Here is a 22093-nt window from a genome sequence, read left to right as displayed (position 1 = left end):
CAAGGCATGAATGAAAATTTACTTTTCTCTGATATATATTTTGGTAAAATGAGCACATTCTAATCTTGCTCCTAATGTTACTCAAGTACATCACATGGTACTGACGCCTGAGTTTTGAGTGAGTGAGTTGAGTTTAACGCCGCTTTTAACAGTATTTCAGTTATATCACGGCGTGTCAGCTTAATGTGGGAGGATAGCTCGAAATAATGCAGGTCCAGGCGTATACCACTTCGGTGAAACCCACGAGCACGGGTATGGTGCTGACAAACCTAGAAACATAATCGGGGCGAACCGGGATTCGAACCCACAATCATAGGTTTCTGGCGTGTCCAGGGGACGCAACTCTGCACAGCGAATCGCGGCGCCTTAGACGACTGCATTTGACATATATTTGTGACATTCAATTGTGACAAGTTATTTTACAAAAGGCTTAAAATAGGCAATATCAGTTTCATAAATACAAAGAGCATGTCCTCACTATAATTGTGAATTGTCAAAAGCGTACGTCAGAATGAAAATAGAAACGAAATAATAAAGGTTTAAAATACATTCATTTATCGCTTTGTATCAGTTGAAGTATTAATACATAATCGGAAATTCCATGAGTGATAATTTCGACCTCAATTTCAATGCCCTGCTATTTTGTTTATGTTGTGAAAGTTCACTAACTGTCATGTGTGTGAATAGTACAATCAGTACCGACACGAACATATATCATCAACAAACGCTTGAAACAATTATTAATTTACATGCTATTTTAATGTCAGCTTATAATGTTAGTATTTCCACTGAAGTGACTATTCAAAGTCTACAAATCAGATTAATATATGACATACCCATGTACCATCCAAAACGCGAAATGATTATGTGATACAATTTGCAATAAAGTTTAAAATGTTGCATATTCCTTCTTCGCACAGATTTCCTTGTAAACAGCAGTGACATCATCAGAAGTTAATTTCGATATTTCCATTTCAGTACTTGAAAAAAACCACCTATGAACTGGAATTATTTATTTATGCTGTTCTGAATTTATCTGTATGTATACATATGATCCATTTTACCCATTTCCTTTTCAAAAAGCAGTCAATTTCGTAGGAAACGAAAATTGGCACAATGAAAGCAAATATTTATCATCAAGGATAAAACAAGGATATCAGTGTGGAACTATTTACAGTAAGACAATGCGAAACCTATAGAAATCAATTAAACCGGATTATTGGTTAAAAATAAATCATAGAAGGCTTCCAGAGACCCTCACATAGTTAATGATGCCAAATAATAAATGAAAACAAACACAGTAATGACCACAGACGACAATTACAACAATGAAGGCATAAAAGAACTAATTGCACCAATATGTACACTTATAAACAAACATAATCAATATAAACTGTTGAAAAGAAGAACCATGTTTGGAGGTATGTTACTGCCACAAGCTATGTTCTATAATACTGTTAAAAGTGATAATATTTCATAAATGTTAATGTCAATGTGATACTTCGCTTGATATATCGAAACAATGCATATGACACGTCAGGGCATCAAGCTTTCCTTCCATCGCACATCGGGGTAAACGTTTCTCTTTGGCTGTTCCCTCACATGAAGCTGCACCTGGTACTGTGGTCTTCTGTAGAGGAAGCTGATGGATGGACAGACGTGTGGATGTGGAACTGTTCCCTCACATAAGGCTGCACCTGGTACTGTGGTCCTCTGTAGAGGAAGCTGAAGGGTTGGGGCACGTGTAGATGAGAAACTGTTCCCTCACATTAGGTTGCACCTAGTACAGTGGACGTGTGTAGAGGAAGCTGAAGGTTTGAGACACGTGTAGATGTGAAACTGTTCCCTCACATTAGGCTGCACCTGGTACAGTGGACGTGTGGAGAGGCAACTGAAGGGTTGAGACACGTGTAAATGTGGAAATGTTCCTTCAGATTTTGCTGCACCTGGTACTGTGGACGTCTGTAGAGGAATCTGAAGGGTTGAGACACGTGTAGATCGGAAACTGTTTCCTCACATTTGGCTGCACCTGGTGCAGTGGACGTGTGTAGAAGAAGCTGAAGGGTTGGGACACGTGTAGATGGGGAACTGTTCCCTCACATAAGGCTGCACCTGGTACGGTGGTCCTCTGTGGAAAAAGCTGAAGGGTTGAGACACGTGTAGATGTGGAACTGTTCCCTCAGTAGTCGCTCATAATTATGCAAGGATGAGGCATCCTCGTCGTTGATGGCAGCACAAGGTGCATCACTGATGTCACAGGATAGTCTCTCGCCCACCACAGTGAGATATTCACCAAATCTATAATTACAAGGTAAAACGTACACACAAATTGTAACTTACAGATAAAATTGACTTGCACAGACAATGAAGGATACATGTATATTGTTTAAATGCGGCTGGCAATACAACCTATTATATGAAGAGAAACCTTTTTGTTCCTAACAAATTATCCAACTCCGACTTAAAACAAACACAACTTTAACATTTTCTTCTGCACAAATCATACATAACATACATTCATTTCAGTTATTACCATCACAAGATACAAATGAAAATACAGCTATTGTTTTATTTAACTATTGTATTATCATTGTCTCAGGTAACTCAAAATTATGTTGCTTCACATTAAATAGAAACAGGAGATATATCGGTGGGGGTTTTCCAACGATATGAAGTTACCCTGAGACCTAATTTTAACATACAACTCAAGTATTTCACCTGCAACAATACACAATGTATGTACCTTCTGCTGTGACCATCTGAAAGTAAAGAAACGTTGTACGTGTCAAATTCTTTAACGAATGAAACTTCGCGCAAAACATATATTTTTACCAAAAAAGAAAACAGTGACAAAACAAGACTTCAGCGTTTCTAGATACTTGACAAAAGGTTAACTTAAGGTTGATTGAATTGTAAGAGTGTAATTTGTTTCCTTACCTTTTACGTCCTTGCAGACAAGAATAGCAACTGCTGCCACCACAACCGCCACAGCCGTGAGCATAACAGAGTAGACAGCTACAAGAGTGGCGATGTCGTCTACGTTCACCTCTTCTGGTGTAAGACAAAAGTTACACACATGTATAGTCAATATGATACTTCACAGGAAAATGTCTACCGTGCAGTGACATATCTCAAACATTAGGGGTAATGCCGTATGAAATGACAATGCGTATGACCAATACAACTATCCGTTTCTCGAACATGGCGTATTACATAACCCAGGTTATGATTGACGATGGCTAACTAATATGTTAAAAGGTGTCATCAAGAGATCATATTATGGCTTTTAAATAACACCATATGACTTCGGGATGTCTGCTGATATATGAAGACTATCTAACCTATTTTATGATAGTTATTGTATAATTGTTATTGTTTGATCTAAATTTCCAAATGAATAACCAAGGGATTTGTGTGCATTTTAGGTAATCAGGTAATCATTTCGCGGAAAAGTATAATAAAACATTTGTTTAAATATATTTAAAATGCGGAACAGTAACATCTATGTAACTCTTTCACAAAAAGATAAGAACGTTCGCATATATGTATACTAACGGGGGAAATAACTGTGCTTCATTTGAAGTGATGTAAATGTTACGTAATTAAAAATTGAATATGGTTTCGACATTCGTCTGACCAATCTTTTATCATAACAAATTCATTCACAAAACCCATAATTGGGAAAAGGAGACAGAGAAACACGCCCTAAAAGAGGGGTGCTGTAACCACTCAATTAACAATGGGGTGTGACCACCATTTGCGTTGACGCATGCGAGGCAGCGACGACGCCTTGAAGACGCCAGATGATTGGATACAAACTGGGGATGTTGTTCCAAATGTCCAGCAAAGATTGTGCTCCCTGAACCGGCTGGGCACTAATTGGTCTCAAACAAAGAATTGCCCGAGCTGTTCATGTGGCAGTTTGGTATCGATTCCGTCGATACACAAACCGAATTGCTTGTTTTGTTGACGTGAAGTCACACGTGACATTAGTGTTGCGCTGCTGTAGACAACGTCTCGATAGAAATAATATTGTGTTTCAGTAAACATATAAGTATCTTCCAACTTCGTTTTGCTCCATTCTTGTTCGCGGCTTACCCAACGGCACGTGGACGTTAATTTTATGAGCACCTGACAGCTAAACATTCATTGTGAACTGTTTACATTAAAAAACACGTGTGTGAGTATCATGCTCCCAACAAATATCCCAATTGTGTGCCGTGCATGAAAATTCATGTGCAATTGTGAATCACGACATTAAAGTCAATGAGATGTCTTCATGGATATGTATTGAAAGATGCATTATTTAAATTCAGAATAAATTAATTTTTAGTGAACTTTATATGAAACAAAAAAATTTTTTACCCGTTAATGTGTTTCCCTAATAAATTTAATGTCCAGTGGTATTCCATGAATGCCGTTAAGCAAATGATAATTATTTTCCTCTCGTTTTTTACAGTATGCCATCCTTGATGATTTGACTCCTTGCACAAAACGATCATAGTGCTACGACTATTGTAAGCCTATGTTAAAGTATGGTAGTTAAGATCATCTTAGGGCTAAGATCACTTTGTGAAAGTGGGCCCTGGTCTTAGCCTTTAGGCTTTAGACGGGAGACAGGTTGACTTATAATAAGTCGTTAGATCAGGGCCCACTTGCACAAAGCAATCTCAGCGCTAAGACTATCGTAAGTCTATCTTAAAGTATGGGAGTTACGATCATTTTAGCGCTAAGATCGCTTTGTGCAAGTCAGCCCTGGTCATTACACCATCAAACCGGTAGACAACCTAAAGACACCAACCTTCTATCTCCTGGTAGCTCCCATCTTTGTCCTCATCCCGGGCAAATGAGACCACGCTGGTGACAATGAATATTAAAAAAGATTGAAATAAGAGACACGTTAGCCTACAGATAAGCTGTGATACATTTTCAAGTTACATTGTGTTAAACAGCTTGTATATAGTTTCGCCATTATGGTCACGCAAGGCCATATCATTGCGAAGAGAGTAACTTTTTATTCATTTCACTTGGAGATCTATGACAGATACTCACCGATTTTGAATGGATCCTCCCACTGAAAATTATAACGTTGGGCAGGTAATTATGCATACAAAATGCAAGATGAATAACAGATGACTCCTTGTCATTGCATACCTTTAAACTAATGGTAAATAGGTTGACGTATGCTGGGATATGTGACTCGTTTCCTCTTACGCGATTAAGAAGTTTAGATAAAGCTGCACTGGGGTAAAAGAGCCAGTGTGGCTTATGATTTTTAAAGGTCAATCAGTGCTTAACGTTTCTCAGAAGTCACAACTTGACGACAGAAACAAATTAATGTTAGTGATAAGTTATGACTTAACAGTATGTTCATTAAAAGTTATCGAAATCAAAGAATACGAACTTATTTCAAGAAACGGTTGATTACATTATTCATGAAATGATTCGCGATTACCCTGTAAAATTTAAAAAGTGTTATCCGATATAATTGCAATGGCGTTGAATGACTTATTATTATTTACTTCACCAACCTTCTATTTCCTGGTAGCTTTCGTCTGTTTCCTCGTCCCGGGTATATGTGACCACGCTGAGGGAAAGAAATTCAAAATGATTAAAACAGAAAGAACTAATCAAGGCAAACTAGTCATCAGATGATCTGTGATACACTATCAGTTTAACTGTATATATACGGTTTTATTCATCTGACTATGCAAGGTCAATGACATGATGGACAGCATGTACTCACCGGTTATGAATGTATCCCCTCTCTGAAAGTTAGAAATGTCTTTAGATAATTATGGATACATACTTCAAGATAAATAGAAGATAGACTAATTAATTATTTCATTGCGTACCTGTGAAATGATAATATATATTTATTTTATTCCATTCTTAACATCGTGTCTGACCTAGTGTATTTACGAGAGTGAAACGTTATGCATATAATCTCAGTGGTAATACTCTTCCTTGAACGCTGGTGTCAGACTCACTTTCCTCACATAGACTTGGTTTTGAATATCAAGGACAGGGAAGCATAGCCGTCTTTTCGTTTATTCAAAGTCAACGACAAGGAAGAAACCTAAATAACTGATTAGACCCAGTAATATTAATAACAATGATGATCTTTACAATCCCCCTCCCAAACCAGACACACACTACCCTCACCAAAACCGTCTTGTTCATGTTGTTCTAATGGTATGACACTGTGGTTAACAACAACAACAACAACCTTACACAGCTATTCATCCCATTAAAAAGTGAAAACAACAATGCCGTCCTTGTTTCGCGTATACCATATTGATCATTTTTTTCAATTTATTGATTCCACTTTAATATTGAGACTCGAACTATTCCCGCGTGATGACACACACACTTAGTTGTACACACCACATACCGTGATTACATTAAACTCCAGGAAGAATTTTAAACCAGAATATCTTGTACAATTTACAATTTTAGGTCAGGAAAAATAATTGTTTCGTTGAAATGAATCGATCAGCTGAAAACAGGACTCATTCGTAGTTAACGAAACTGAGGGGCGGTTTCTGATATCTTGATCAATGGTAACTAATGTGAGCAACGGCCAACAATGCCTGGTGGATGTGCAAACAACCAGTTCTTTCATGTATTCATTAAGGAGATAAACCTGGAGTGTTTGATATAGAGCTTTCGAACGTAGATTTGAAACTTGTAACATATATTCGAATGCGATAACTCTTTACACTCTCTAAATATTTGTTTTAACGTGTGTCTCCTGAAATATACTGCCACATTAACTGGTCATAATGTAGAAACCGCAACACGTTATTTTGCAACGTTAATGAAGTGAGATCCATATTTGAAATTGCCAAACGGGTGGGTTTTCCCAAAATGTACTTCTGAATATTTTGTTCGCGGTAATCTGGTCTTCATGGCCTCAAGTGGATCCAGTACTGCTGGGGACCAATCAGAATGCAGGATGCTAAAATATTATGGTAGAATATTTAATGTGACTCTCACGTTGTGCTTATTCACACTCACACCACACAGTATTACCTTCACGTGTCTGTTTTCTACGAAAAAGAAATATGACGACCACAGCGGTGACGACGATCAGGACAGAACAGACAGCAGCCACAGGGACGGTCGAAGTGACGCCAACTCCAGTAACCTCTCGTGCTGGAACATTCAAAAGGCAATACATGCAGTTTATTATGTTTCTAATCTTATTTTCCCTTGGAGAGATAACTTCTAGGATTGTGTTTGTTTGTTTGTTTGTGTGTATGTGTGTGTGTGTGTGTGTGTGTGTGTGTGTGCTCGGCGCTTGATCCATATTGTTAAATGAATGGGAGTGGGTGGCACAATCAGAACGGCTGATCCTCGGAATATATCATACCAGAGCTATTCTGTATCTGCACATGTTTTAGCTGGTGTGGTTTTCTTTCTTGTTGTGCTTATCGGTAGCCTTATACTGAATTAGCTGTTTCACACGAAATAAGTTTGAATATTTATGTGTTACCTGGTAATATAAATAATGCATAATAACATACTCGTTCCAATAATTACTCTGAAATTTTGCAACAACAACGTTTACATCAGCTGAAATGACTGAACATGTTATCAATCATGGTTTGTTTATCCAAATGAATGCTTGCATGCCACTGATTCTGTTACTAAAGTCTATCGCTAATGTTGTAGGAGTCTTACAGGAAACGTCCAGCATCAGGTTCCGTGATGTATTCCCATATCTGTTGTTGACGTGACAGATGTACTGTCCAGACACAGATCTGTCTACAGCTGGTATATACAACACAGCCTCCCTCTGTCCCGTGATCTCCCTCTGTCTGGATGTGTCCCACCAGGTCACAGTGCAGGCGGGGTTACAGTCAGCAGAACATCTCACTGTGAGAGGGTCACCTTCTTCTGTCTTTAGCCTGTCACTTGCACCTTTAAACTGTATCTGGTCAGGTCCATCTGGAATGTTTGATTTACTGTGGTCAGTAGTTCCACATTGTATCACCAGCTAAACGGAAAATGCTACTGCACGCGACAGCGGATCCTTCTGATCCTAAACAATGTGATGTCCGCGTACAATTTGGTTTTGTAACATATGTGTGAATAGCGAGATAAACATGTGCAGTTTGTTTCTGTGACATGTATGTGTGTGACTACTGGAATTACACATGTGACGGAGGGGCCAATATTGTACAAGGGGAAGGGGTACGAAAACATATTTTATAACTAGTGAGTGAGTTGGGTTTAACAACGCTTTTAACAGTATCCCAGTCATATCAAGGCGTGTCAGCTTTATGTGGTAGGAAAGCCCGAAGTGGTGCGGGCTGGGAGGTTTGCCACTTCGGTGAAACCCACGAGCACGGGTATGGTGCTGACAAACCTAGAAACACAATCGGGGCGAACCGGGATTCGAACCCACAATCATAGGTTTCTGGCGTGCCCAATGGACGCAACTCTGCACAGCGAATCGCGGCGCATTAGACGACTGGGCCCTGGTAGGAGAAGTACAGTGAAGGGTTGAAAAAGTGGAAACGTTGTAATTTACACGATCAATTAAGGTTAGTGTTTCTAGTTAAGGGAATACCCGATCATAAAATATTGAGGTTATACACACATTTTGCATGATGACCTTGACCTTGACAGTCAACCCATCTTATTACAGAAAAATCAGTTTTACATATGTGGTGTTGCTTAAGAGTATGTTGGTAAGTACGTATGTGATAGACAAAATTGGAGCCAACATGTTACAAATGTTTTCGTTGTAACATGTACAATGACAAGATCTTTTTTCATGTTTAAGACGGGCGGTGAGGTAACCTAGTGGTTAGGGCGTTCGCTCGTCACGCCGAAGACCCGGCTTCGATTCCCACATAGGCACAATGTTTGAAGCCCATTTCTGGTGTCCCCCGCCGTATTATTGCTGGAATATTGCTAAAAGCGGCGTAAAACCATATTCACTCACTCATGTTTAAGACGTATCCTCTAAAGTGTTGCAAAATGAATAAAATAATAACAGTAGCGCACAAATGACAAGATTAGGTAAGAGATAAAATCAGAAAGTTTGCTAATGATCTAATACATGTTTATCTTGTTACGGAATTTGCATATTTGCATTTACAACGCGGGGGTGTGGGTGTTTTTTTAAAAAAAAATTATATATTTTTTTTTTTGGGGGGGTGTGTGTTAATGTGGCATGGCCGTGGTTTACAGTGAAGGCAGGTAAGACACACAAATCAGTACGCTGAGTTTAGGGCCATCAAACAATTATCGATCTATGAGTGATCGATTGAAAATTGAAAGATTAATATGTCGTGGCCCAGTGACCAGTGATTGCCATCAAGCCAATCACAAGCGTTAAGGGAAGAGCACGGCGTCATTAGCGTCAGGAGTATGGTTTCACGCCGCTTTTAGCAATATTCCAGCAACATCACGGCGGGGGAAGCCAGAAATGGGCTTCACACATTGTACCCATTTTGGGAATCGAACCCGGGTCTTCGGCGTGACGAGCGAACGCTTTAACCACTAGGCTACCCGACCGCCCCTGCATACCTGAGAAGGTAAATGAAAGATGTTCAAATATTTCAAGCTCTAGTTTTATAAGGCCACTACATGGGTCTGTAGAAAGGACGATTTAGCATAGTAACTTAGCCATCGTGAATTAGAATACATCCTTTCTACCTTGATCTTCAACACGTGCAATAGATATTCTAAGAACAACAGTATACCATATTTTAAATTATGCTTCTTAAAACAGTTCCATTAAAAAAGACACCGTCTCCTTGAATTAATATATTGTTGTTGAGACTACATTCAAATTGTTAACAGTTATAAATGGTGTATGAATATGGAATATGTACCTCGAGATATCGCTCAATGGAGGTTGGACTGAGGTTTCACTATATGCTATTCAGCAATGTTCGTTCAACATGTCATGGTATTTGGTATATGTTTAGTTGGTAATGGTTCACATATGTTTCACTTTTACCTTGATATTGGATTTGTGCTTTACCATGCTCATAACTAATCTAAAAATGTATATTTGACTCGTAAACATCTCTAGACCGCCTCCGTGGTCAAGTGGTAGAACGTCCGCCTGGAGAGCGGAAGGTCCGGGCTTCGAACTCCGGCCGCGTCATACCAAAAGACGTTAAAAGATTGTACTTGTTGTTACCCTGTCTGGCGCTCGGCATTAAGGGCCTAAAACAAGGACTGGTCGGCTCGGAGTCAGTATACTGTGTCTGAGTGGGGTATTCATGTTAATCTGCGGCATGGTATCTCAGTGGGCTAACACTATAAATCGGCATTAGTCCGGACTAGTACAAGCAGCCACACACACACACGTACATGCACGTCGCTATATAGGTGCAATAATCTTGGACGCGACGCTAAACCCCATTTCACCTCACCTCACATCACCGTAAACATCCCTCAAATTGCCAGACTGATAAATATGTATGCTTCGTCTTGTGATGACATCACATTTCTTGCAATCAATATAACTTAGTGTTTGTATTTTATCCTGTGTATATATGCTGAAAATATATGAACATCAATGCTGACAGTAAAGTGTCAGTCTGCGTTGATATTTAAAACCCTAGACAACATATCCAGGTGCGGGTGAAAATATATGTATAGTGATCAAGCATTTTCTATATACCTTCTGAAACTGCAATGATTATGAAGCTGACACTTTTCACAGCTGATTTTGACTTTGGTGTCTATTATTCCGACACGACCCGCCGACATACTTTGATAATACTTCCGAATGTAAACGTTATTTTGAACAATGCACAATGCTTCTGAAAATACAGTTCTCACAAAACTGTAGCTCAGAACAACAGTTGGAAAGATAAGATACTTCGTTCTCATAACTTAAACAAGGTAAGTGCTTACTCACAGTGAACCTCCAGTACATGTCCGTGACTCCAGTCAGACTCCAGCCCCTCCTCCACAGCCTGGCAGGTGTAGATGTCTCCCTGGTTCTCTCTGCTGATGTGGGTTATTGTCAGGACATCTCCGCCTGTATGAGGCCCGTCACCAGATACTAGCATGGTCCTGTTCCTCCTCCATGTGTAGATGTCTCCCTGCTTCTTTCTGCTGATGTGGGTTATTGGCAGGACATCTCCACCTATGTGAGACCCGTCACCAGATTCTAGCAGGGTCCTGTTCCTCCTCCAGGTGTAGGTCATGTTCAGTGGCGGGTGGTCCGGGGGCAGACTCTGGGAGAAGGAGGAGCATGTCAAGGTGACATTCTCACCTGATACAGCTGAGGCAGGTCCTGTGACGTCAGGTGTGGTCGGCTTCTCTGTTAAAATATTAATATTTCAAAATAAACCAGTCAACGAGGACCATAGAATTGTGTCGTTTTATATATCGAGAAAATGGAGTTCAAATTAACAATGTTTTATCATGATGTCTTCACCATTATATTACTGTAATATTCGAACCTCCTTTCATCTATATTTTATCACCAACAACCGTTGAGGGTATTACCCCAAATCATGTCAGTACTCCAACATTACACTTTACTCAAATTAAATTGTTTCAGCTCATTTCTTCATTATGTTATGCCATGGAATTTCCTTTGTAGCCAATGGCAGGAGGTTTTGAAATCTTAAAATTACAAATGAAAGTGATAATTCCCAATGGCACATTTCCCGTGACACAACTGCGAGGTACCAGCCATGAATGTGACGAGCATGATCTGCTCTGCGAAATACTTGAACCCTCCTGACCAAAGGTGTATGAAACAATAAAAGTAACATACCACTCCTATCCTTATACTTCTGACGGTTTTACTTTCTTCACAACTAAAGGGTCTGCTACCAATGATTACTTTCTGATATTGTGTTTTTATTACGGCGATGCAGCTTAATGCACTTTCATTTCTTGGAATATTCTTCGGTTAATCACACGTAATACTTACGTGATACAACGAGGACCTGTCTACATCCGGATACCGTGTGATTAGTGCTTCCTTGACAGTAGTAGGTACCAGCGTCCTGTACAGTAACATTGTAGATGTTAAACCTCAGCTGTCCGGTCTGTGATAGTGAGTCCTCCCCTGTGTATCTGATCCTGGTCGTGTAGCCGGTGTGACTGATGTTGAGTACCCCTACACGTTGTGACCTAGGCACGACCACTAACAGTTTTACCGAACCATTCCCCCATACGAAATATGTGTGGCTGACATTAGCTGGGTTCATGGTTATGTTAACATCGTATCCAACACGTGTGACGGTGTGTGGGTAGTCAGCTGTCACAGAGGACAGACCTGGACATAAATCAAATAATAATCATTAAACTTATGCTTATTAACATTTGATAGAAATTGTAAATGTTGCAAATTATTAATGCGAAATACGAATTTAAGCACAGCTCAATTTAATGCCAAGTTCTGTTGTGAAGACCGATACATACCACACACATATATCCCTCCAGACACCATGAAGAACAGAAACATAGTCACCAGCGTGTTGAGTTAGTACTGAGTTGATACAATATGTAATTTGTGTGTAAAGCTTCAAAAATTTAGTTTCGCTCGATGATATTTCCGTGTAAAAGTAGGTCACTTCCCCTTGTACGTGAAGTTGTGAGAAATATATTACTGTCTGGATACCCTACATTTCTCTGTGGTTATGTACCCCGTGGACACCCGGGTAAGAATTAATCATAATCACGTTGCTGTTCGTTTTGAACAAAAACTCACTTACTTACTGATTGATGCCAATGATCGAGGCTCGTGCTATCAACCACTGGTTTGACGCACCAAGACTTGATTGTTAACAGGCAGCCATCATGAGTCTGGAATACTGCGCACTGTGAGGTGAAACAGCAAAATCAAAAACAGGCAGAGTGCCGTAGTAATGAGTGATTATATCATTTCACCACATGCAGAATACAGTATACCACGTGTCGCGTGCGGTCACGACGCTCTGAAAGTAGTTTATCAATCATCTTTTAGGCAAAAAAGATAAACGACAAAGGTATATCTTGTTGGACATCTTAGTGATTTAACGATGCAGTAACGTCTTATCAGTTACCAGTTCAAACAAATCGTAATCTTACTTCCCTGTTGACTACAACCCTGTCTAAGCACAAGTGCGTAGTAGACGTAACAACGGTGCTTACGTAGCCGATAGCGAGCTCCAGTTTGGCTTCTAATGTTCTATTTAGGGGTCACAAAGTGCACCTTGAGAAATTGTTTTGCTATGATGTAGTTTATCGTAAAGATAACGTTGAACCTCACGTTCTGTGTATAATGTTTAAGAAAATATACTTTTATCTAACTTGGAGTTGGGCGATAGCGGGCGATGTAATGTTCTTCAGTTCTCCTCAGACAGTTTTGGAAAGATTTTTGTTTCCAGCTTTGCCGTTTTGTGATATGTAACTTGTATTTTGTAAATTGTGTTGAAATAGTCCTACAGTGTAGGCTCAATCATAATCCTTCGAATTCGGTCACAATGAACCATGTAAACTGTACGTGTTCGTTCCGCGAAATCTATAATCAGTTGCATTTACATATTCATATAGTTTATTGTCTAAACTCCTTTCAGTACAAATTACAAATTAAAATAATTGCAGTTTGTTTTCCTTCATTTATTTGCAATTCTCAGCGAAAACACAAACTGAGTTCTAGTGATCGAAATGTGAACGAATGAATGTAGCGAAAGTTGTCCCCTAGATGTCAGGTCTCACAATCAGCCAATCAAATAGCAGCACCAGGGCTAACAAATAGTGTTGCATATGAAGATAGTGTAGTATGTGTGAGTGAGGTAGGTTTAACGCCGTATTGCAGTATTCCAGTTATATCACGGCGTGTCAGCTTACTGGAAAGCCCGAAGTGATAAAGGTCTTAGACGTTTACTACTTTGGTGAAATCACGATAACCTGACAGACATAGAATCATAATACGGGCGAACCGAGATTCCAAACCACAATCACGGGTTTTCTTGCATCCCAAGGGAGGCCACTCTGCACCCGCGAATTGCGGCACCTAAGACGACTGAGGCACCCCTGTAAGTTGCGCATATACAGATAGTGTTGCATATGCAGCAAGTGTTATATTGTTAGTGAACGAAGAGAGTGGTGTTTGTGAATATAATGTTGATTATGTAGACAGTGATTATATACTCACCCAAAAAAATAACTGTGCTTCATATAAAATAAAAATAAAGTTATTCTGAAATTAAATAATGCATCATTCAATACATATTTGTGAAGACATCTCTCCGAGTTAAAGGTCGTATATCATCATTTGCACGTGCATGTTAATGGACGGTGTACAATTTGGATGTTTGCGTGTTTGTTGGGAGTGTTAGTTTGATACTAACACATGTGTCTTAAACATTTGTTTCACCATTGATAAATAACGCTTGTTCAGTCCTGAAGATCATTCATTTTAATGTTCATCGAAACTCAACATCATCATCAACAAGACAACCATATTCGGTTGGTACATCTACGGAACCGATACCAAAGTGCCACAGTAACAGCTTGGACAATTCCTGGGTTGAGACCAATTTTTTGTGATTGCTGATCTGCCCTAACCGGCTGTTTCTCCAGACCTATCCCCAATAGAACATGTCTGGGATGAAATGGGGCAACGCCTACGAAAGGATCAGAACCAGCCGCTAACGCTATTTGAATGATCAAATATCATATCGTTATTTTGCTATGACATTAATACCTCTGTAAATGACGCACAATTACTTTTTCCCCTATAGTATATACAGATAATCAAGAAACTGTACGAAGTGTTATACAATGACAGCAAAGCAGAGTCACGTGTCCTTCACAACGACAACGTGTTCAGTGTGACGACGCTTTGAACAGTGGATCGAACCCTCAATCATAGGTTTCTGGCGTATAGAAACATCGGGATTCACACCACATTCATAGGTAACAACTTGTTAAGACAACCCAGGCGTATTCGTTACTAGTTTGCTGAGGAAGTAGATTCGCTGACCTTGTTCAGTGGGATGGCACATGAATCGTGACAATTTCCGTATCAGCCATGCCATCAGAGTAGTGTGACATATACCAGATGTAACCACAGCAAACGACATCACTTCAAGTGACAAGAGCTATTGCTTAATGCTATCATTCAAAATATTAGAGTGAGTGAGTTGGGTGTAACGCCGCTTTTAACTGTATTCCAGTTATGTCGCGGCGTGTCTGCTTAATGGGGGAGGAAAGCCCGAAGTGATGCAGGTCTCAGACGTTTGCCCTTTCGGTGAAACCCACGAGCATGGGTATGGTGCTGACAAACCTAGAATCATAATCGGGGCGAACCCGGAATCGAACCCTCAATCATAGGTTTCTGGCGTGCCCAAGGGACGCAATTCTACACAGCGAATCGCTGCGCCTTAGACGACTGGGCCACCCCTAAACTATAAGAGGTATCACCAATCACATATGCCAGTCGTGACAAAAGCTACAATCAGCAGCAGCACAATGTTACCACTTGAATAGGTGCCCCACATGTCAGCCCGTCTGCCTACAACCGTCCATACGTCACTGTATACGGAATTGGGATGTGCTGTGGAAATGTTTGTTTTAAAGGAAATTTAATTAGAGTGAGTGAGTGAGTGAGTTGGGTAAAACAACGCTTTTAACATTTTTCAAGTTATATCACGGTGTGTCGGCTTTTTGTGGTAGGAAATCCCCAAGTGATGCCACTTCGGTGAATCCTACGAGCACGGGTAGAGACATAATCGGGGCGAACCTGGATTCGAACCAACAATCAACTGCACAGAGTGAGTAAAAAATGGCTTCAGTCATTGTCCCATTTCATGAATCGAGCCCTGTCCTTCGGCGTTATGATCGAATTTTTAACCACAAGACTATCGGTGCGCATCTTTCATCAGTTGATAACTAAGACATCAGTTCACTGAGGCCCTAATTTGCGCTAAGTTGTAAGTATTCCAGGTGAATCATAATAGGGATACCATGTTACACGCTTTAATGTCTTACGACAGCTGGTACATGTATTCCCAGATTGATATATGAAGTGGGTGTGTGAGAGAGGGGCCGTGCTAAGACATGTAAGAGACAGAGTGTAGCCCACCGGGTGAATCGATAAAACATGGGTGGTATACACGTACGAGTTACCTCCCTTTAAACTTTTCAAACAAGTTTATCTCGCTGTCAGAGCTGCTTTAATGAGTTTCAGCCATAACATGGCATGTCTCCGTTATACTGGAGTAAATGTAAACATATACATCATGATTACAGGATCTATGCATGCATAAGGGACGCAACTCTTCAAAGCAAGTTGAGGTGCCTTTTACAAGACCTTCTCTTCATCTTCTGAGTATTTCTTTCTCATCATCTCTCGCCGTCCATTTCCTAAGATCTTCCTGTCATCTCTTTTCCTTCAGCTTCCATCGTTTTAAGTAATGACACAAATGTAATACCGTACCAAGTTTCATTATTTCATTGTGAAAACTATATTGATTTTATCATAATATACAAGGTTTTCTTAAACAAATTAAACTGTTAATATGAAACGGATTTATTCATCCAAATTTTGACTTTTTGATATCAGTTCAAATAATCGGTCAGTCAGTACATGTTGCAATTGGAACTGCATAATAGCTGTCAGAAACAGCAGCAACATTGTAAAGGGGATTATTTTCTAAACACGAGGATATGTTTAAGTGTGCTTTAAACACAATAAGAAGACTGAATTTGAACACTCCCATGACAGCGGGACCAGGTAAGGAGTTCTAAACCGGGTTAGAGTTAAGCTACCAGATCCTCGGTTTATTGCTTGTCATAAATGACTTAACTGATTGCCGTCGTGCACCGAGGACGTGGAGTATTGTTCACGCTACCTGCTACTAGTTTGTCTTGTCCAGAATTGATTCTTCACAGGTCGACGTGATATTGCTGGATTCATAATATCTGCCACACACACTCTTAATATTATGTATTCTTTATTCTATAAACGTCTGTCACGGGTCTAACTGGTTGGGGTACAGGTAACCGTATTTCGATAAAAATATTGTTTCAAGAATAGAAGAGCATCCTATGCTTGTCCTAAGAAGCCACTAAATGGAACAAGCAGTTATGCTCTGTGACTTGGTTGACTTCGTGTCACGGTACCCGTACCAGTCGTTGCTCATACACCCGAGCACATACAAGCCGCCATCATGTACGTAGCTGGAATATTGATTACCTCCCGTTTTGGTTGGCTGACCTCTGTCTCCACGATAACCAACAAGTAGCATTCAATAAGCTTATGGTTGAACATCACTTGACACAGGTCTTAAATGTGACCCCTTCAACACTGTGGAGTATAATTTAGTCATCTCTACAACATGTGTGCTCGTGTGTGTTCCCTTAATTCGTAAGGGGCGGTCGGGTAGCCTAGTGGTTAAAGCGTTCGCTCGTCACGCCAAAGACCCGGGTTCGATTACCGACATGGGTACAATGTTTGAAGCCTATTACTGGTGTCCCCCGCCGGGATAATGCTGGAATATTGCTTAAAGTGGCGTCAAACCATACTCACTCACTCACCTAATTCGTAAATCGATGAAACTGATATTAAACTAGAAAGTTAAACTTATTAAAATTTAGTTTTATTCATATCAATGTTTGACTAATACGTGTATTGTAATATCATTTGGAACTAATTTAGTATTCCTGTTTTTTCTATGCACAAATTACTTCCAGGAATGCTTATCCTGAAGGTCGGTGGTTGATCCCTGGCCGCATCATGACAGATCACGTTAAAGATGCTACCTTGTTACCTTGGCTGACACTCGATATGAATGCTATACATCAAGAGGCGGTCGTCCAGGAGTCAGTAGCATGTTTCACGCTGGTTTGTTGATGTTGATTTGTTGTTTAACGTCGCACTCAGCAATATTCCAACTATATGACGGCGGTCTGTAAATAATGGAGTCTCGACCAGACAATCCAGTGATTAATATCATGAACATCGATAACTGACCAAAGACTAAAGTGATGCAGGACTCTTACCACTTTATTGAAATCCACGATATAAGGTATAAAGCTGAGAAACCTGGACACATAATCCGTGCGGCTTTGATTCCTGCATGCCAAAGTGACGCCACATTTTCAACTCATTTGTCCATTCGTCACCACTCGCCCCTTTCCGTAACCCCTTACGATCAATTTATGCTATGGACGACAATACGAAAACCAATCTGAATGCGCGTAAAGATTGAGGTACTTTGATAAAAAAATAATCCAGAGTACTTAACTCAATTAATGGCATAATGTAATAATTTATGATTATAAATAGTCAATTTGATATTAGAATTAATGCACATGGATAACAGAATTGTGTTGTGTGAGTTGTGGTTGTAAAGAGATATAGAGTCATGCATGGTGAGAGATTTAAATCCACACACGTGCGTTTGTTTACATTCATTTCATGGCTCAATTTACAACAATGTGTTCTTCCTTTGAGTTTTAACTGGATCTCAAAACTGAATTCAGTTTAATGTTCATTTGAAGATGTACTATGAAGCGAAAAGTATTCTGAAGTAGAGAGAATAGCCACCAGTTTCAAAGCAATTTCTATTCATTTATCATATAATGGGTAGGTATCTCGGCAGGATAAAGATGGAGAGACCTGTAGGTGTTGAACTGTTCCCTCACATATGGCTGCACCTGGCACTGTGGTCCTTTGTAGAGGAAGCTGAAGGGTGGAGAGACCTGTAGATGTGGAACACTTCCCTTACATAAGGCTGTACCTGGTACTGTTGTCCTCTGTAGAGGAAGCTGAAGGGTTTCAGAGACCTGTAGATGTGGAACACTTCCCTTACATAAGGCTGTACCTGGTACTGTTGTCCTCTGTAGAGGAAGCTGAAGGGTTTCAGAGACCTGTAGATGTGGAACTCTTCCCTCACATAAGGCTGTACCTGGTACAGTGGTCCTCTGTAGAGGAAGCTGAAGGGTTTCAGAGACCTGTAGGTGTTGAGTAGTTCCCTCACATGAGGCTGTACCTGGTACTGTGGTCCTCTGTAGAGGAAGCTGAAGGGTTGAGAGACATGTAGATGTTGAACTGTTCCCTCACATAAGGCTGCACCTAGTATGGTTGTCTTCTGTAGAGGAAGCTGAAGGATGGAGAGACGTGTAGATGTAGAACCGTTCCCTCACATATGGCCACACCTGGTACTGTGGTCCTCTGTAGAGGAAGCTGAAGGGTTGAGAGACCTGTAGATGTGGAACTGTTCCGTCACATGAGGCTGCACCTAGTACTGTTGTCCTCTGTAGAGGAAGCTGAAGGATGGAGAGACGTGTAGATGTGGAACCGTTCCCTCCCATATGGCCGCACCTAGTACTGTGGTCCTCTGTAGAGTCTACTGAAGGATGGTGAGAGTGTAGATGTAGAACAGTTCCCTCACATTAGGATGCACCTGGTACTGATGAATATTTTCTAAACTATTTGTTCAGGCTAAAGGTGACGCTAAATCAAAACTGTCAACGTTTTGTTCCAACAAGTCCATTGCTACAATGTTTTCCGTAGTCATTCATTTGCCTCTGTTTAAGGAACATCATGTATAACACAGTGAGGTTATCTAAGTCAGATGTTTAAAGTACTAAGTTAAAAGGAATTCCCAGTACATACGTCGTGCATCCTTGTACACAAGAAGGGCTGCTGCTGCAAGTACAACTGATACAGCCGTCAGGATGATGGAGTAGACAGCAACAACGGGGACGATGTCGTCGACGTTGGGAATTGGTACTGGAAACAAAAATACTTCTGTTGATGACGATTCTAGTAACGGCAATGTACATATGTTAAGATATCTGTTTCAATTGTGAGAGTAACTAGTTTGTGAGTTGGGAGGTGGTATCAGACGAGTCATCGGGGTCGCTGTTTTCAAGTTAAAAGGTAAAGGCTCCAATGGCCACTGTATGAGGAAAACGTTTGTTTGTTATTGATAGGTAGTGACAATATTCACTTTCTGCAGAGCATGACTACCTTGTCCTTCTTACTACAAAACAACTCACCATCTATTTCCTCATAACTTCCATCAGTTTCCACATCCCTGTTTAAAACCACCACACTGAAATTCAGACTTCAATTATTTCTAGTTCAGGATATTGTAGGGTATAATATTTCTATCATCCTGAACTGTTATGTACCAATTGCGTGTTAAACGAAATGACACATTCAACAGGACAATGGTAAGGTTAACAGGAATATCTACCAAAGTAGACTTAGATGTGTACCGGGAAGCTTTACCAAACACACCCAGGAATATACATAGCGTAGTTGCTATAGCTCAAAATGTACATGAAGACATGCCTGTTCTGACTAGGGCATATATTGATAACTTAAAACGTTGAGGTCACGATATTTGTATGAATTCTAAATTGAAATACAAATATTGCTTTAAATATATCAAATGAAAAGGGTTTTTTCCTCTATTCAAATACATGAAACAAGTTATAATTACTTAGCACAAGGCCTCTCTGAAAACAAACATACAAGAAATGACAGGCGAAGACATATATGCCTAGATATTAAATGAACGGAAAGTAGTATGGATCTTCGAGCACGTGGTCATCTTGTTTCCCTTTTTTCATTTTATGACTTGTCATATTCATAATACAAAAGATAAAAACAACGAGCTAAAATAACTTCGTATATGCCCATGGGTGAAGAAAAAGTGGTGCTTTGAAGAGGTGTCCCTAGTTTGAGTAAAACCTTCATATATAAATAGACCTGTGACGATCCGGGGTTAAAATTGTTCTTCAGCAACTCATGCTTGCCGTCATGCTTGCCATAAGAGGCTCTCTGAATTGTTTGATGCATGACATCTCATTCGACTTGCGTGTGTTGATGCTCGCGATGTCAATCACTAGATTGTCTGGTCCAGAATCGATTATTTACAGACTGATGTCATATAGTTAAAATGTTGCTTAGTGCGGCAATGAACAACAAACAAACATACATAAATTGTGATAATATATTAGAGGGAAGTAGCACCTATGTTTTAAAGAAACATGATACTATCTTTCTTTTAAAATAATGTTGAACATGTTATATATCAACAAAGTTTCAAATTATTATTAAGAAAAAACATGTCGGAGTTGATGTATTTATGATTGTGATGTTTTACGTTAGCAAAATTATGATAAAGAAGAATATGTGTGTTGTACAAATAATCGAAATATCAATCTATAAAACCCTGTGCATTACAACTGAAATTACATCCAGTAAAATAAAAGCTAATTTGTTCTGCAATAGTGCAATTTTATTATTTGGTTGTGGACCTGCAGTGATGAATTAAACAAATTAGCATAGGACAGTAATCCAGTATACAGTTACCCCTTTACGATTTCTTACATTACTGAAATGTTACCATTGTGTTATTGAATATCGAGTAAAAGAAGGCGACACAGTAAGCCAGAAATACCAGTTGGTCTTGCCGGATGGTCACTCGCACAGAGGAAGACTATTACCAGATCATGTGAAGAAGGTGAACTATGTTTTAGAGTTCATTGATTACGTTTTGTCGCATAGACAAACGGCTGTGATCTTCCTGAAACTGACTTTCATTGTCCTCCATATTTCGTGCTTTAACTCTGAAATATAGATACGTTTGATAACAGATAATATGAAGGATAAGACTATCAGTGTTAAGTATTCAATCATTTAGAAAGCATATCTTTACGTACTCCAGATACAGATGCCATGATACAGAACATACTACGAGGGGTGTTCATTAAAGATTTCCCCTAAACGACTTAGGGTTATCATATTTGGTTGAAATTTCACATGTGTAATGATACATGTATCTATGGGTTGGTTATGTCTGAATTTGCAGCACCGAACTATTAATTCTAATATCAAATTGACTATTTATAATTATAAATTATCACATTATGCCATTAATTGAGTTAAGTACTGCATTATTTTTATCAAAGTACCTCAATCTTTACGCGCATTCAGATTGGTTTTCGTATTGTCGTCCATAACATAAATTGATCATAAGTGGTGACGAATGGACAAATGAGTTGATTATGTGTCCCGGTTTGTCAGCTTTATAACTGTGATCGTGGATTTCAATAAAGTGGTAAGAGTCCTGCAACACTTCAGTCTTTGGTCAGT

The 22093-nt window shown here is 39.7% G+C and overlaps 1 protein-coding gene across 1 annotated transcript; it reads right to left on the bottom strand.

The window, feature by feature from the left end:
* Window positions 1-1973: 1973 nt before the first annotated feature.
* Window positions 1974-12457, bottom strand: LOC139477157 (pregnancy-specific beta-1-glycoprotein 8-like). The gene is made up of 12 exons (XM_071259707.1): window positions 12415-12457; window positions 11921-12268; window positions 10892-11299; window positions 7687-7953; window positions 7036-7158; window positions 5747-5768; window positions 5532-5587; window positions 5053-5074; window positions 4802-4857; window positions 2938-3051; window positions 2744-2759; window positions 1974-2298 (listed from the first exon to the last, which is right to left on the bottom strand). The coding sequence occupies exons 1-12, from the start codon at window positions 12455-12457 to the stop codon at window positions 2097-2099; spliced, it is 1677 nt and encodes a 558-aa protein (XP_071115808.1). The 3' UTR covers window positions 1974-2096.
* Between the last annotated feature and the right edge of the window lie 9636 nt (window positions 12458-22093).

The sequence above is a fragment of the Haliotis cracherodii genome, unplaced genomic scaffold (genome assembly GCF_022045235.1).
Source record: "Haliotis cracherodii isolate W230 unplaced genomic scaffold, xgHalCrac1.p SCAF_31, whole genome shotgun sequence".
NCBI classification, from domain to species: domain Eukaryota; kingdom Metazoa; phylum Mollusca; class Gastropoda; order Lepetellida; family Haliotidae; genus Haliotis; species Haliotis cracherodii.
Note: the sequence above shows the minus strand (reverse complement) of the source record. Positions and strands in the feature narration are given on the sequence as shown.

Coding starts and splice junctions, on each gene's coding strand:
- LOC139477157 (XM_071259707.1), bottom strand. CDS start 12,457: ATGTTTCTGTTCTTCATGGTGTCTGGAGGGATATATGTGTGTG. Junction 11,300..11,920: donor ACAGGTCCTCGTTGTATCAC/GTAAGTATTACG, acceptor ATATTTTAACAG/AGAAGCCGACCACACCTGAC. Junction 7,954..10,891: donor ACATGTACTGGAGGTTCACT/GTGAGTAAGCAC, acceptor CAAACATTCCAG/ATGGACCTGACCAGATACAG.